At 59.2% G+C, this 15963-nt stretch overlaps 6 protein-coding genes across 6 annotated transcripts; 2 read left to right on the plus strand and 4 right to left on the minus strand.

The window, feature by feature from the left end:
* Positions 1–1570: 1570 nt before the first annotated feature.
* Positions 1571–3039, plus strand: JDV02_008348 (uncharacterized protein). The gene has a single exon (XM_047989935.1). It carries the CDS (start codon positions 1572–1574, stop codon positions 2916–2918), a length of 1347 nt encoding a protein of 448 aa, XP_047845940.1. The 5' UTR covers position 1571; the 3' UTR covers positions 2919–3039.
* Positions 3040–3460: 421 nt separating this feature from the next.
* On the plus strand, positions 3461–7848 carry JDV02_008349 (uncharacterized protein). Its single transcript, XM_047989936.1, has 2 exons — positions 3461–4567; positions 4623–7848. The coding sequence occupies exons 1-2, from the start codon at positions 3556–3558 to the stop codon at positions 7580–7582; spliced, it is 3972 nt and encodes a 1323-aa protein (XP_047845941.1). The 5' UTR covers positions 3461–3555; the 3' UTR covers positions 7583–7848.
* JDV02_008350 (uncharacterized protein) lies at positions 7459–9562 on the minus strand. The gene has a single exon (XM_047989937.1). It carries the CDS (start codon positions 9179–9181, stop codon positions 7862–7864), a length of 1320 nt encoding a protein of 439 aa, XP_047845942.1. The 5' UTR covers positions 9182–9562; the 3' UTR covers positions 7459–7861.
* Positions 9563–10507: 945 nt separating this feature from the next.
* JDV02_008351 (uncharacterized protein) lies at positions 10508–12079 on the minus strand (the record flags this gene model as incomplete). Its single annotated transcript, XM_047989938.1, has 2 exons — positions 10508–11922; positions 11986–12079. 2 exons carry the CDS (start codon positions 12077–12079, stop codon positions 10508–10510), a joined length of 1509 nt encoding a protein of 502 aa, XP_047845943.1.
* Positions 12080–12692: 613 nt separating this feature from the next.
* On the minus strand, positions 12693–13031 carry JDV02_008352 (uncharacterized protein; the record flags this gene model as incomplete). Its single annotated transcript, XM_047989939.1, has 1 exon — positions 12693–13031. The coding sequence occupies one exon, from the start codon at positions 13029–13031 to the stop codon at positions 12693–12695; it is 339 nt and encodes a 112-aa protein (XP_047845944.1).
* Positions 13032–13354: 323 nt separating this feature from the next.
* Positions 13355–14908, minus strand: JDV02_008353 (uncharacterized protein; the record flags this gene model as incomplete). Its single annotated transcript, XM_047989940.1, has 4 exons — positions 13355–13705; positions 13774–14619; positions 14684–14761; positions 14834–14908. The coding sequence occupies 4 exons, from the start codon at positions 14906–14908 to the stop codon at positions 13355–13357; spliced, it is 1350 nt and encodes a 449-aa protein (XP_047845945.1).
* Positions 14909–15963: the final 1055 nt, after the last annotated feature.

Below are 15963 nucleotides of genomic sequence, written 5' to 3' on the forward strand. Positions count from 1 at the left end.
TCATGCAACCCTGTGTTGGTCACCATCATCGACGGCCAGCCCTACAAATGGACGGGCAACTCCTCCTCACCCGCCGAGCTCGAAATCAGCAGGTTTCATACGTTCACTTCCTCTTGGCGCGTTTTCTGAACGAGCCTCGAGCATCAAACAAAGCGCAAGCGTCACGAGGAGTCAGAACACAGCCCGCGCCATGTTTTTCGCCGCCTTTCTCATGATATTGAAGCATGATGCCGCCAGACGGCCGCCTCAACTGGCATGCGATCCAATACCCGCTCGAGAGCAGCAGCACGACGGCTGTATCCAGCGAAGCGAAGACGCGTCAGCCCACGCACAGCCCAGCGGTATTCTGAGATCATAGGTCCCCCCGCCTTGCCGCCCAGCTTCCAGACGGGCATAATTACAGGAGATGGGGGGACTGAACCTGGGGGGGCCTCCGCACGACGACTTTCTCAACATCTCACAGGCGAGCGTGGTCCCTTGGCGTGACGCACACACATACAGGCGGCCAGCAAGGAAAGATTTCCGTCGCTTTTAGACGCATCGGGGAGAGACGGAGGGAGAAATCCACTTCTCAGGACAGCTTGGGTCCAGCTCAGGGGGCGGTATCGGTGATGTGTGATGAGATGCAGGATGCATGTCCAAGACGACAGGGGGGGGGAGGGCCGGTTTGACGTGCAGTACCCACGCGACGACCAACACCAACAAGCCAGAGAGGGACGGAACCAGCCGATTTGCGTGTGTCGACGCCAGTCTAAACCTTCTGCCCTACAGCATTGTTCCCCTCCCCGGTAAGGCGTCATTGATACAGTACCCGTCGCGCCTCATCAAGGTCCCCCCCGTTGCCGAGTGGGAGTTGGGTCGCGCGAGGCGGACGGACTGACCGACATATTAGGCAATGTGTGGATGCTTACATCATGCTTTCATGAGCCAGTGCCCCTATTCTTGATTTCCTTTCCAGAAAATATCAATTCGAATTCTGTTGTGACCCTCGAATTCCATGTACCAAGTATGAAGTATGCTCGCGTGTAATACGGCTGCGCGGCTCCGTTTTATAGGAAAGTCTGAGCTGTCGCATCAAGTCCCCGACAGAGTCTTCCGCAAAAAACGGTCTGGCATTCAACGTGGTCATCATCAGCTGAACTCTTCAAGGAAAAGCTTATGTGCACGGCCTTGCCATCTGCATAGAGGCAATGTCGCCGCGTCAAGGCGCGGGCCATTGAGCTTTGATGCGTCCGATCCCCACTGCGAAGGCGCAAGGAGGATTCGTGTTGACATGCCGGAGTCCCGTTATCAGCCGCTTGGCGCCGGAATAAACACTTTGTTTGGATTTCGGCACCCGAATGCATGAAGTGCCGCGCTTGCTTGCGCGCTTGTGCCTTTTCCGCCTTGACTACTCTCCTCGGCTGCCTACCGCATGGAGCAAAGCTGGGGCGCCAAGCCGTCTTCATGCCCTCATCGCCTACATCAGACCACGTGGGCGCATTGAGCATGATGGTCCGAAAATCTCTCCCTCGCCGTAAGGTTCATGCCAGTATATGAGGCCTCTGTCAGTGTGGAGCGATATTATCATCATGATTTCAATGCGCTTTAAATTGGTTCATTGGTCAACGCGCGCAGTAAGAGACAAGACCCGACCCTGGCACTTATCAGGTGTTGCAAACACTTATAAAAGAAGCGTGAGAGACAGCATCGTCGGAATTCGTTTCTGGGGCACACACTGCGACATCTATCTCTACCAGGAGTTAGAAACACGATTCGCTCTCTTTTTTTTTTTTCAGTCGCTCGTTACTAGCAGACTCGCCTTGTTCTTATTTTACACTTTGTACTCGCACGACCTTTTGTTGTTGTCGTTCGCCATGTTCAATAACATCGCCATTGTCACGGGCGCCCTCGCGGCGCTCTCCAGTGCCCTCCCCCAGGGCGAGGAGACCTTCAACATCAAAAATCTCGAGGGTCAACTTCCCGATGTTGGCGACGCGTGCCACCCCATCGGCGAGTACAAGTTCGGGGGCGACAGCTCCGTGCCGCCCTGCATCTCTGAGCAATGGATTCGCTCGACCTGCGAGAAGGAGGCCGCCGACGCCGACGCTCGCAACAAGTGCCTTTTCGGTGATGGCAGCACCTTCGAGATCGACCAGGAATGCTGTCTGAGCTGCAAGGTGGCAAACAACAAGCTCACCCAGGAGCGAGCCGACTTTTTCCGCGAGACACAGATCGCAAGCTATGCTACATTGAAGGCGAACAAGGCGCCCACAGTGTGGGATGCCTTCCAGGCAAACATGAACTGGACCACTTACGATACTCTGCCCAAGCCCGATCCCAATGCCAAGGTCACCAAGCTCCCGGACAACTGCCAGGTCCCCAAGAATCAGAACCACGGCCCCCTCACCCGCCGCCCTAGTGCCGAGGCTCCCAAGAACGAGACTATGAAGGTCGTCGACCCAGTTCCGCAGTACATTGTTCGTCTGGTCCATTCTGAAACATCGGAGAAGACGGAATCCTTCCACCAGGAGAAGGTGGTCAAGATGGAGATGTTCCAGAACATTGTTGGCCTCTTCAAGCCCAAGGGCGACGACATTTTCGTGTATGGTTCCTACGCGCTTCCGCCCAAGGTCGCGCCCGGTGCTGTGCCCAAGAACGCCACGGATGAGGACAAGAAGAGCCTGCGGGTGTGCACCACTTGCAAGGTGAACGCTCGGGTCAGCATCAAGGAGTCGACTTCTGTCATTCGTCATCATGAGGAGAAGACCACGACCAAGGACATTGTCGTGCTGAAGGGAGTCCAGAAGGAAGCCAAGGGGACGGGCAAGCTCCAGCAGGAGCAGTTGGACAATGTCCGGAAGATGGTCGCTTCTGACATCTCTCGCAAGGTCAAGGGCAACAAGATCTGCAAGCGCTCCCGCAAGGCCCGCGTTTGAGGATAGACCTCGACACCGAGATATCTACTTGTAGATACTTTGGACACCTTGGAAAAGAAGGCATATTTGTACCAACAGCAGATCCATTAGCCAATCTGATCATCAAGACCGTGGTATGCCGCATGATGTTTCGCCGGACGTGCAGTGCAGTGGGCATTCTGTCTTGTTTCCGGCAATACGAAGGTGATGATGCTCCCGCGGTGGCTGTCGCGGCGGCGGGCAACATCCCGTCCTCCTCCTCTCGCGCTGCAGCATGGACGGGCCCACCGTGAGCAACTGTAGTGGCCACACCGACAGGCGATTTTCGCCGTCGTCACTTGTTGGTTTGGGTTGGATGTAAATATACTGGACAGTATACGTAGCCGATTGGATTGGACGCGCCATGTTGCCGTATGGGGAAGGCTCAGCTCAGGGTCCAAGCGCCTGTGTCACAACCAACTCCTGATAAGTCCCGAGTCGTTACAGTTCCCTACTACTAACAGATAGGTACCTTAGGTAAGGCATCTGGGTACTTAGGTACGTGAATAGGTATTCGGTGTGCACCTGACCGCGCTCTACGTTGGATCACTGCACGACACCATCTCATCAACGCGCTCAGATTGCAATTCGAGCCTGTTCGTCAACACCAAGCAACATCATGGCATGCTCGTGCTGCGGCACTGCCGAGCGGCCCTCTTCACCCTCGCCTTCGCCCTCGCTACCGCAATCGCAGGACGACACTTCGACGCCTGGGGCCGTGGTCGACGAGGCAGCACCAGCGTCCAACAGTCGTGACGCACAAGGACACGGGGATTCGCGAGACTCCCGCTGCGGCCCCAGCGATGTGCCCATGGCTGTCCAGGACGCCGTTCACTCCTACCAGCACGGCTGCTGCGAAGACCGTCCCGCCCAGCTTGCTCCTGAGCCGGCCAGCGAACCACCTTGCGCTGCTGGCTGCTGTGGCGGTACTGAGGCCGTCGTCCTCCCCCCCACCGCGAGAGCCAGAGCGAGCACCGCCGCTTCGGGAGGCTGCCACGGCAATGCGTCTGTCGATGTTTCCGCCATTGCGCCCGCCCACCAGGCCTACAGCTCTAAGTGCTGTGACGGAGACATGACTACTTCAGCCCCGACGGCACACGCCGCCGACTGCTGCTGCGCTGACAAGCCCATGAATGTCGCAAACAACGGGCAGACTTGCTCGGATGGTGACTGCTGCGTTGCCAATACTGCCGTGGAGAGCGCCAATACCGACTGCTGCGATGATGACCCCCTCGACAACAGGGCCGACAATGAGCAGCCCTGTGCTCGTGTTTGCTGCGGGGTAAACACAGTTGTCTCTGGCAAAATTACAGACACCGCCGACACTTGTTGCGATGGAGATAAGACTGCCAAAGGCGGTGCCGCCACGGACGGTGCCAAGCAGACTTGCGGCGATGGCTGCTGCGACGAGTCATCCGCTGGCAAGCAAAAGACGAACCCTTCGACGAGTCTAGCGGATGCCTCCACCGACGACCAGCAAGCCTGCACCGAAGGCTGCTGCAACTCACAGCCTGACGACACCAGATCGCGTGACGTGACCGACTGCTGCCGTGACAAGCCGTCTCCTTGCTGTGACGAGTCCTGCCTCGACCGCCTGGCTCTCCGTGAATGCGACAGCAAGGCCTGTGATGGTGAGCCATTGAGGCCTTGATCCGTTCTTCGTCACATACTAACTCTTTCTTCCAGCCTCATCATGCGACACGTCTTCTTCCTCTGTTCCCAAGAACAGGGCCTGTGGCCGCCACCGACGCTCCACACGCGAGCGATACGGAGCCACCCTTGAGGCCCTCGGTTGCATTTGCCGCGCCCTCATCGCTCTCGGACAAGAGTCGTGTTGTGATACGAAGAAGAGGTCATCCCTGAGCAGGAACAAGTGTACCAAGCGCCAGTCCGGGCTGACGTCTTCGCGCTCGTCGCTCGATCTCTGCTGTGCGAGCGGGGCATCCATCAAGACGCCGCGCGCGACAATTCGAGCCCGCCGCCAAAAGGCGCCGTGCTGTGGCGAGGAGGCGTGCAAATCATCCTCCATGAAACCCTCTTGCGAGACACGCAAGCCCACGGCGGGCGTAGGCTGTGCCGCTTCCTGCTGTAGCCCAACGCGGCTCACCCCTTCCGAGTCAAAGGCTATGCCAAAGGACGACTGCGGCGGCGACACCTGCTGCTCCTCGGGCGAGAAGCCCTCTGTCGGGAAGATTCAGGCCGCAGTAGTTGACCCAGAGAACCAGGTTGCTGGCGTGGAGCATGTTGTGCTGTGCGTGTCGGGCATGACCTGCACCGGTTGCGAGACCAAGCTCAACCGCACCCTCGCGACTGTCGCCGGCGTCCGCAGCCTCAAAACAAGTCTCGTTCTGTCACGCGCCGAGTTTGACGTTGACCTGACCCTGACTAGTGTGGAGAGCGTCATAAAGCACCTGGAGAGGACGACCGAGTTCACCTGCGAACGAGTTTCGAACCAGGGCGCAACCCTTGACCTCATCGTCGACGGCAATGCGGACTCTCTCGTCGACCAGACGTGGCCGTCCGGAGTCATCGACGTGACCGCTACCTCCAAGGGCACCGTTCGTGTCGTCTTCGACCCCAAGCTCCTCGGCGCTCGCGACCTCATGGACAGGGACTGGGGAGCACCAGTCAAGCTTGCCCCCATACGTGGCGACCCAGGGCTCGAGGCCGGCAGCAAGCACGTCCGTCACGTTGGATACATGACTCTCCTCTCCGCTGTACTGACCGTTCCCGTCTTGGTCCTGGCCTGGGCCCCGCTACCGGATCGAGAGCTCGCATACAGTTCCGCGTCGCTCGCGCTCGCCACCATTGTCCAGGTAGTCATCGCCGGGCCTTTCTATCCCAAGGCGCTCAAAGCTCTCGTCTTCTCCAGAGTCATTGAGATGGACTTGCTCATCGTCCTCAGCACTAGCGCGGCCTACATTTTCTCTGTCGTCTCCTTTGGCTACCTGGTCGCTGCCCGGCCGCTGTCAACAGGCCAGTTTTTCGCGACGAGCACGCTTCTGGTCACCCTCATCATGGTCGGCCGATACATGGCAGCTCTAGCAAGACAAAAGGCCGTCGAATCCATCTCCATTCGCTCACTCCAGACCGCGACCGCATTGCTCGTCGATGACCTCGGCGGCGGCGAGCGACAGATTGACGCTCGCCTACTGCAGTATGGTGACATATTCAAGGTCCTCGCAGACTCCAGAATCCCCACAGACGGAACAGTGATATCGGGTTCCTCAGAGGTCGATGAATCCATGCTTACCGGCGAGTCAATGCCAGTCGAGAAACACGCCAAGTCGTCCGTCATTGCCGGAACCATCAACGGGTCTGGCACCCTCGTCATCCGGCTTGCTCGCCTCCCGGGCGACAATACCATCACAACCATTGCCACCATGGTTGACGAAGCGAAGCTATCTAAGCCCAAGCTTCAGGAACTCGCAGATCTAGTGGCGTCCTACTTCGTGCCAGTCGTTGTCGGGCTGACCATCCTTACGTTTGTGATATGGGTCGCCGTTGGCAAGACCGTCCGCGGGAAGTCCGGGTCCGAGGCGACGGTAGACGCCATAACATATGCCATCACGGTCCTCATTGTTTCTTGCCCCTGCGCGATTGGCCTGGCAGTGCCAATGGTCATCGTCATCGCGAGCGGTGTCGCTGCGGAACGTGGCGTCATCTTCAAGTCTGCGAGCGCCATTGAAGTGGCACACCGCACCTCCCACGTGGTTTTTGACAAAACTGGTACTTTGACAGAAGGGAAAATGAAGGTTGTCTCCGAGAATTTGTTGACGCAGGAGAGTGCGTGCCAATCGCTACTCCTGGGGCTCATCAGCGGCAGCAGGCACCCCGTATCGGTGGCAGTCGCAGACTACCTCAAGAGCAAGAACATTGAGTCAGCCATTGTGCCAGATGCCAAGAGCCTGACCGGCAAGGGCGTGGAGGCGCACGCGGCTGGGCGGATTCTGCGCGCGGGCAACGCCCGGTGGCTCGATCTGTCATGTGTATCCCCCGTCCAATCCGCCCTGGCGAGCAACCTGACCGTGTTTTGCTTTACGATCGACGGCACGCTCGCTGCCGTTTACGGACTCGAAAACTCGCTACGGAACGACGCAAAGGCTGTCGTGTCGGATCTGCAGGCACGGGGTATTTCGGTTCACATTGTCTCGGGCGATGATGACGGGGCCGTTCAGGCAGTTGCCAGCAAGCTTGACGTCCCAAGTAGCAACGCGCACGCCCGCAAGTCTCCTGCCGACAAACAAGCGTATATCAACAAGCTCTTCATGTCCCCCAGCAAGGGACGAGAGCCAGTTGTCATATTTTGTGGCGACGGGACCAACGACGCCGTCGCGCTGGCACAGGCCACCATCGGCGTGCATATGAACGAGGGCAGCGACATGGCCAAGTCGGCCGCCGACGTGGTTCTCATGCGCCCAGATCTCTCAGGCATCGCGGTCATCCTGGACATCAGCAGGCGGTCGGTCAACCGCATCGGGTTTAACTTTGCGTGGAGCTTCGTCTACAATACGGTAGCCGTGCTGCTCGCGTCTGGGGCTCTTGTCAAGGCCAGAATTCCGCCCCAATTCGCGGGGCTCGGAGAGCTGGTGAGTGTGTTGCCTGTGATCCTCGCGGCGGTGCTGCTGCGCTGGCCGAGGCGCTGATCGCGTGGTCATGAGCGCAGGCTACTTGTTGCCGGGTCAAACCTAGGCACGAGAGCGGCTGCTCACAAGATACGCGGTGATGCAACAGTTACTTTCTTCGTCTGGTCACGATGGTGACCGACGAGGCCCTGGGCCATGTGCGCTTTCAGTGCTGCCACAGTCCAGCTCAAGCCCTTTTCATATACGCCTTTCCATGGGCCATTATCAGGGAACTCCCTAGGATGCTCCCCCAACAAGCAACCTCCATTCAGTGGGTAAAAGATGACATGTACCTGCCTGCTATGCCTGTGACGTGAACCTGTGCTTATCCAATGCGGCGAGTACATCCTCTCTACTGAAATGCTCCTTGAGGCATCGCAGAATCACATCCTGCTCTGACTGGGGCGCCATGTCGTCGGACCGCGGTGGGTTTCTGTCGAGGTTGGTCGGGAAGGGGTACCCTTCGGCGAGAGCGGCGACAACTGCTAAGACTTCATCGCTCATACCCTGCTCGGCGTGCAGCCGCCGCAGTTCATCCCAGCAACTCTCGACCAGTGGCCGCGTATCGATGGTCTCCATAGGCTTACCAAAGGCGCTGCTAATTTGCAGCAAGTTGGCCATGCGCTCCACGTCGTGCGAGTTATTCTCACCCGCGGCGTGGAACAGAGCCGGGTTGAAGAAGAGGCCGTCGCCCTTGCGCAGCGCCAGCGCCACGTAGCTACCAAGAAAGTAGGCGTCGAACTCGGGCCGGCGGAAGGCGAGGTAGCCCTCGGCGAAGGCCTGGCTGAAGGGCAAGAGGCGCGTGGGGCCGCTCTCGGGGGGCGCGTCGGCGTGGGCGACGGCGCCCTGCAGGGTGAGGAACTGGGTGGCGGTGTGGGCGGCGCGGGGGAAGCGCGCGCACTGCGCCGCAGACATGAAGCCCAGGTGGTAGTCTCGGTGGCAGACTTGGGCGCGGGAGCCGGGCCGGACGTTGTTGACCTGCGCGGTGAGGCGGTAGCCCGGGCCGAGCCAGGAGGCGGCGATGAGGGCGAGCCAGGGGTTGGCGTAGTAGCGCACGAAGGAGGACGCGTCGGCGAGGGCGTGCTTGCCCAAGGAGTTCCAGATGCGGTCGTTGTGGCCCGCGCCGGCAAAGTGATCTCCTCCTCCTGCTCCTCCTCCTACTCCCTCTCCTCCCTCTCCTTCTCTCCCGTCTCCACCATCCCCGCCGCCCCGGTCCCCATCAGCGGAAGAGCGCTGCCGCCTCCTCTCGCGGGCGATGATGTCGCGAAACACGGCGCTGGCGGCGTCGACGAGCCTCCCGTCGGGCACGAGGGCGCGCACGACGAAGACGCCCGGGCCCCGGAGCAGCACGCGGTACCACTCGTCCTGCAGGGCGGCGCGCAGGGCGGGCGTGGCGGCGGGGTAGGCGGGGAGGGCGTAGACGGGGACGTTGAGCTCGATGGAGGCGGCGAGGGGGTACTGCGCCGCGGTGGCGGTCTGGGCGCAGAGGGACTTGAGGGCGTCGAGGGAAGGCGGCTCATCGGACGCGGAGTAGAGGCGTCGCGGCGGCGGGTCGGGGACGGGGACGGGGACGGGGGCGCCGGAGGCGGCTGGGGTGTGGGTTGTTTCGATGCCTGCCATTGTGTGACTCTGACTGACTGACTGACTGACTGGTTGTAAGACGCGGGTTGGTTGGCTTTGGGTTGAACTCTTTTTTGACTCTTGAGGAAGTGCGGGGGTGGTGAGTGAGTGGATGGGTGAGTGAGTGCGCCTGACTGAAATGTGATGATGGTCAATTGTTGTGTAGTGCTGCTGATGAGCGAGTCTGGAGGTTTTAGGTGCGGGGGAAGATTTAAGATCTCGCCACGATATGCAAGCAGCTCTGAGGCAACTGTCGGGGGAAGCAGCAGCACGTAGATAAGTTTGTTTCTTAGGAAAGGAAGTTTTGACTGGGTTGCTGCTGATATATGGTGTTTAGGCTAGGTTGACGGACGAGTTGTTTCGAGGTGCGGGGAGGCGAGGGCAAAAGGGGCCATCGTGATGAGTTGAGCCTGGCTCGGTGCGTGGCATTGATGAACCCAACTCTCCGCGGTTTATTACTCTGTGGGGTATCTCCGCCATGTTCATCATCCCACGTCAGTCTAAGAGGGCGCCAAGCCCGCCCGAGTCCGCGTGCCCATTGCCTACTTCGTACTACGTACGTATTTAGCACGCAGATGATTCGACGTGGGTGAGGATGACATTGTTGACCAACGAAAGTTGCGGGGGAGGGCCCATCCATTCGCTCCCCAGCCAGCCCGTTTGCGCCATGTTGGCGGGCGCGTCAACCAGCGGCAAAGAAACGTCGCCGAAATATGCCCAGTTCGGAGAGTTTATGATTGCATCGTACAACCAACTCCCCCGCCGGCGCGCCGCGAGATAATTCCCCCATCGGTTAGGTACCAGTAGCAAACAACCGAGGGGCTGTCAGTATGGGCCGTAACAATAAATAGATAACTACGACTCCCCCACCCCCCATTCAACCCGCCGGTTGTCAGATACGTACGTTTTGCAACAACACCCTTCGCTTCAAGTCAGGCCATGCATGTAGGTGGTGTCGGACGGCGTTTGTTCGTTCCCCAACATGTCGTCTGGTGTTGCATGCACCAGCGATGACGACGATACTTCTGGGCATGCGTCAAGGGCGGTTCCAGAGGGCTTTGTGGTCCCAGATAACAACAACATGATGGCAAAAGCGTATTAGTTGCTGCAGCTGCACCTCCCTAGTACGCGTGAATGTGTGAAATGAATAGCAAAGCGCCGAAACCCCCCCCCCCTTACCCGTGCTGTCTGTTCCCATCCCACGAATCCCATGCTGAGCGCATTCCACAGCCGCACGGCTCCCAAATGCCATATAATCGTCCGTTCCAAAAATAAAAAAAATAAAGAAAGAGATATAGTCCCAAGTGAAAGTGACTGCTGCCTGCCTCATGACGTCTTCTCATAAGCCGATGATGATGCCTCTCCCTCTCCCTGCCTGCGCTTCCTCAGCCTCTTCATCACCAGGCCTTCATGTTGATGTTGGGCCGCAGCTACCTCCCGTCTCTCGCCACCATGACCACCCACAATCTCTGCCGCTGCCGCCGCCGCCGCCGCCGCCTCTTCTCCTTCGTCACCGCGGCCGTTTTCGTCGTCCGTTACCTCCTCCGAATGCTGTGACGAGGCTCCATCTTCCTCCTCTATCGCTCTTGGCACGGGTGATCCCGCACGGCTGTCGTCGTAAATGTTGTCTTCTTCTTCTTCATCGTCGTGGACAGCAATAGGTTGTGTCTGCGCGTAGATTGGCTCTGTGACCGATGAGTGCGCCTCGTCTCCGTCCCCATCTCTGTCATCGTCATCGTCGTCGCCGGCCTCCTCCACGCCGGCGGGGACAAAGTAATGTCCCACAGGCAGCTCCACGTCAACAGCCTTATCGGCCCCGTAGTGATGTTCGTAGGCGTCTCCATCGTCGATGAAGAGTTCCACCTCGGGCATATGCGCGATGTCCTCGTCATCGTCCTCAAGCAAGTAGACTTCAAGGTCAAATTCATGGCTCGTTCCGGGTTGGCCGCCCACAACTTGTACGTTGTGCACAACGTTGCTGTCGCCCACCGCCACCCGCACGTCGTTGCCCTCGACTTCGTCCTCATCCTCGTCCGGCTCCTCATACTCGGGAACTGGCAGCACAAAGTTGTTCATCCCAATAGTGTCGTCCCAGTCGCTCGAGTCGTCGCTATTACACGCCGACACGGGGCTGTTGCTGGGCGGCCCCTCGACGGCGCTGCCGCCGGGGTGCGTGTCGAACACGTCGGTGAGAGGGGTTTGGGCCGACTCCCCCGACGACTGCCGTGATCCCATCGTGATCGACTCCATGTCCGAATCGTCGTCGTCGTCGTCGTCAAAGTCGCTATATTTGTTGTCGGCAGCAGCAGCAGCAGCAGCAGCAGCGGTAGAAACGGCTCGTCCCAACGTCCACTCTGGCAGCAGGTTCCGGCCGATGTAAACGTCCCGCAGCGTGATGCCCATCTCCCGCGCCTGCGCCAGCTTCAGGCGCCCCTTGGAGACTATATCCCCGCGGACGAGGTCGCCGAGCTCGCGCGCCGCGTCCCAGTCAATCAGCCGGTTCTGCAGGTGCGCGTGCAGTGACTCGGCGTCTGGGTCCCACGCCAGGCCGCCCGGCCACGTCGGGAGCCCATCCACGCCGATGGTGACTTGCTCGAGCGACACGCCCGCTTCCCGAGCCGCGTCGAGGCGGGCGTTGGCCTCGCGGCGGATGTAGGTGTGCAGCTCGGCGGGGACGAGCGCCGTGGGCACCGTGTTGTGGAGGAACTCGGCGAAACGGGCGGCACTGGCGATGGCTGCGTCTGTTTCGGCTCATCAGTCATAAGATGGGTGGGGGGCATCGTCGCGGCGGTGAATGCACGCACGTCTGTCACGGGCGTGGCGAGGATCCTCACTCGGCTCAGTGTCGTCTCCGCGGATAACATTGTCGGAAGGTATTGAAGCACTCATTGGGGCCATGACGCGATGAACAAGCCACACCTAAAAGTCAATTGTTGCGGATGACTCGTTGATTCTGGTATTGAGGGCGAGGTAGGCCGACTGGAGCAGAGTGAATGAGGGAACGCGACGAATGAAGGGGAAACGCAGCGAGTGAGGGAGAAAGGCAACACGAGTGAAGGAGTGAAAGGCGAGGTGTGCGAGGACTTGGGTGCAAACGAGAAGAGATGGAATTGCCGTCAGTGATTCATTTCATATTCATGAGCGCAGAGATAATAGAGCGAGGCGCCAAAGTGAGTGACGGATGCAAACTCCAAAACAATGACCGCGCCGCTTCCACCGCCTTCGATTCAAAAGGCCGCATTGAACCGATGCCCTCCACCCGCACACGTGCCAGCTGGTTCCCCCTCTTGTTCGAAAGCCATAAATATGCCAGGCCCGTGCAAACGTGCACATCAGAAGCAGTGAGTCGTGCCGTGCCGCTCAAGGCGGCCCTCTCATGATACCATCGCCAAACATCAACACCATCCGGATAGAAACCACCACACGTGAGCACTGCTCCCATTCCGTCAGCATTCTTCTCTCTTCCCTTCTCCGACCTCTCTTCCGGTGGCACGATCCTCACTCACCTCCATTACCGAATCTCCATGTCCTCCTCGGCAATCTGCCGCTGCACCGCCTCCTCCTGCTCGACCTCGGGCGCGTCCCGCATCTCCGCTTCGCCCTCGGCCTCCATCTTACGCCGCATCGCGTATCCCATCTTCTTCTCCAGCTTGCGCGCCTTCTTAGCGCTCAGCGTGGCTCGCGGCCCGCTCGTCGGCAGCAAACCCGGCCGCGCACCCCGCGTCGAGTCCGCCTTGGAGATCTTGTTGCGTGCCTCCTCGCTCTTCTTGCGCCGCTGCGACTTAGCCTTGGTCGCTCGCGCCGCAAGGCGGTTCTTGGACGGGCCGTTGGGATTCTTCACTGACGGCATTTTTATCTTTCAGTGTTGGGTGTTTGTGTCAAAGTGTATTGATGATGTGACAAGAATAGATGAGTTCTAGGTGGTGAAGCTGTTTGACGTTGAAAATCTCTGCCCCACAGCCCCACAGACCCTGCAGCGGCATCTCTCCCAGTGATCGTGGCTAAATAAAACTCAACAGATCGTGCTTCCATTTACGCAGCACTTTTGCCAGCGCGTGCTTGAGAGCAACCTAACAATGTATTCATGAGGTGCTTTAATTGCTAACGCCTACCTATGCTGCGACTCTTCAATGTCGTTTACCCAAAAAAAAATGTCCTCTTGTTCTATGTCATTCAGTGCACAGACTGCTCATTGTTCTTCCCCAGCGTGCTGGGCGTGTCCAGGCTGGTGCGGTCGTGCAGCATGTGGTGGTCTTCATCGTCGCTAACCAGGCCATCCAGCTCAAACTCCTCAGCGTCTCGCAGGCGGCCGTCGTTCGCCGCACGGTACTCGCCCAGGTCTTTGGACTCTGTCGGGGTGAGGCGGTCGTACAGATGAATGAGCATGTTGGAGAAGAGAAAGACGAGCGAGGCGAGCGAGAAGAGGATGAGGATGTACGAGACGCCATCCATGTCCGAGTTGTGAACGAGCACCATCTGCTCCTCGGTGGCACCCAAGAAGAGGAAGCCAGCGGCGTAGAGAAGCTAGCAGCGAATTAGCACGGCTCGCTGATCACGCACGGCGCACGCGACGTAGGGATTCATCAACTTACGAAAACAGGAATGTACTGGAAGCTATTCCACGTGCGGCCGTCCTTGGTAAGGGATTGCTCGTCCCGGAGCACAAAGGCGATCTCAATAATGCGCGTGAGGCCGGCAGCCATCAGCGTCTTGCCAAAGGTGCTGTGCGTCATGGCACTGACCATGAGCTCCTGGGGGTGCGCCGACATGGCCCAGCCAGTGATGAAGATGACAAAGCCTGGGATGAAGTTGCGCTTCGGCTGCCCATCGCGATCCCTGCTGAGCCACATGCCGGCAAGGCCCGCGCACCACCAGATGACGCCCATGGTTGTGTGCTGCCAGTCGTTTCTGACCCACGCCGTGCCCCAGCGGTGCTCCGTGAAGGTGTTGACGCAGCCCCACGCCGCAATGACGGCGCTGTCGAAGAACTCTTGGGATCGACCACAGCGGCGCATCCACACCTGGCCGACCAGCAGGATGATGGTCAGCAGGACGCCGTACGCGATGAAGGCGCTGCCCATGATGAAGTGAGCGAGGCACTGGCCGAGGTGTTCGCCCTGGCAGAAGCCGAGGGTGGTGATGCCGCCGAATATCATCTGCGTCCAAGATAGTATGGGCATCGCCTTGCCAATGATGGAGTGGAACGGGCGAATGAGCTTCCTGATCCTGCCATTCAGGCCCTTTTCCCAGTGGCCCTTCAGGTACAGGCCGAGCACCACCTGGCCGATGAGCAGCAGCTGGAGGATGTTGGCGAAGACGGAATGAATATTTTTCCCGACGAACTCACGGCCGCCGTGCGCGTGGCCGAGAAAGAAGCCGAGGATTGCGAGGAGGGAGCCGAGGGCCTGTGTCGGAACGTGCCACCTGGACTTGGTGATCTGCGGACGGTACGGTCAGCGGACGATCGGGGCGCGAAAGACGGACAGCTGGCATCGCACTCACCCCAAGCACCATGCCTATCGGGAAGATGACGCCGTAGGCAAACATCTGCACGAAGATGTGAATCCATAGTGTTGCGTCCTACCAGCGAGTGTCACGTCAGCGTTTGCACCTTCGGGAGACGCGGCAGGAGGACGCGGCAGGAGGACGCACAATGGGATCCTTGGACACAGTGTCCCCCGTGGGGATCTTGCTTTCGCCATCGTGATGGTCGTGAGCGGACGACATGTTTGCCAGCGCAGCGAGAAGGAAGAAGAGGGAGGAAGGCCTCCCCGGGCGAGCGAAGGAAGCCATGCCGGCAGTGTGCGTTTCAGCGTCGTCCGATGGTTCGGTGGCTCGGACCCCTTGAAGCCTGAGCGTACCGCCGGCCGGAGCGGGTCGCGGTTGCAAGTCTGGCGAATGGCGTCGGAGAGTTTGTAACGACGGCGAGGAAGCGCTAGACGCGTGCGAGGTCCGGACGGGCAAGCAGACCTCACAGGGACGACCAAGGACGGCGATGGCGATGCAGGATGAGGGGGACGCAGACGACGGAAAAGGGAGAAAGACGGCGGAGGCTTCGGCAGCACGCATCGGCCCTCGACTGCCCTTTCCCGGGGCGGACAGTCCATGGCTTATGCGCACGTTGTGATTGGCCAGCAGAGGATTGACCTGGCCTGTTACCAAGCACTCCGTTCCCAACCCAGCTTGGCGGCGCCGCACCAGGGGACATTCGCTCCCTAGAAGTCGCCCGTCTCCTGCTGTAGCTCGCTGTCCGCAGGCCCGATGTTCCTGTCATTACCTGCCCGCCACGACCATGACGCCCCACGGGTTATCTGGTGGCCCACTTCAATTTAATTGTGCCTGTGAATAGGCTGAGGTATGGAGGTAATCTGGCCTGGTGATGCTTCCACTGACACAGACACCTCTGGTCAGCCTACCTACCTCGCAAAGGCCTTTGCATAGCCATTATGGCCCAATGATATTAAACTTGATCAAACTTGTGGCATGCACCCGAGACCACGTCCGCAATTTCGCTGCATGTTTCACGACCCCTCAGCAACTTCGCCGCACCATGTGTCGCGATGACGACTCCTCACACGGACTGTGCGTCGACTCGGCGAACACACACGCTACACGGGTGCGCAGCTCTGTCCTTACTATTTTGTCTGTTTGCTCTTACCCGGCCTTCTCGACTTGACCAACGCCTGGCTGTTGCTTGTGCAATGCGTGACTCCTGCAGGATTGCTGGGCTGTAGGGTAACTGCACGCAATCGCGGATCACGATGGACCGGCACATGATGCAT

The sequence above is a fragment of the Purpureocillium takamizusanense genome, chromosome 8, assembly GCF_022605165.1.
Source record: "Purpureocillium takamizusanense chromosome 8, complete sequence".
In the NCBI taxonomy this organism is placed as follows: domain Eukaryota; kingdom Fungi; phylum Ascomycota; class Sordariomycetes; order Hypocreales; family Ophiocordycipitaceae; genus Purpureocillium; species Purpureocillium takamizusanense.

Excerpts from the sequence above, each read along its gene's own strand:
- JDV02_008348 (XM_047989935.1), top strand. The coding sequence starts at position 1,572 with ATGATTTCAATGCGCTTTAAATTGGTTCATTGGTCAACGCGCGCAGTA.
- JDV02_008350 (XM_047989937.1), bottom strand. The coding sequence starts at position 9,181 with ATGGCAGGCATCGAAACAACCCACACCCCAGCCGCCTCCGGCGCCCCC.
- JDV02_008349 (XM_047989936.1), top strand. The coding sequence starts at position 3,556 with ATGGCATGCTCGTGCTGCGGCACTGCCGAGCGGCCCTCTTCACCCTCG. Across the intron at positions 4,568-4,622 it reads CGACAGCAAGGCCTGTGATG|CCTCATCATGCGACACGTCT; the intron begins GTGAGCCATTGA and ends TCTTTCTTCCAG.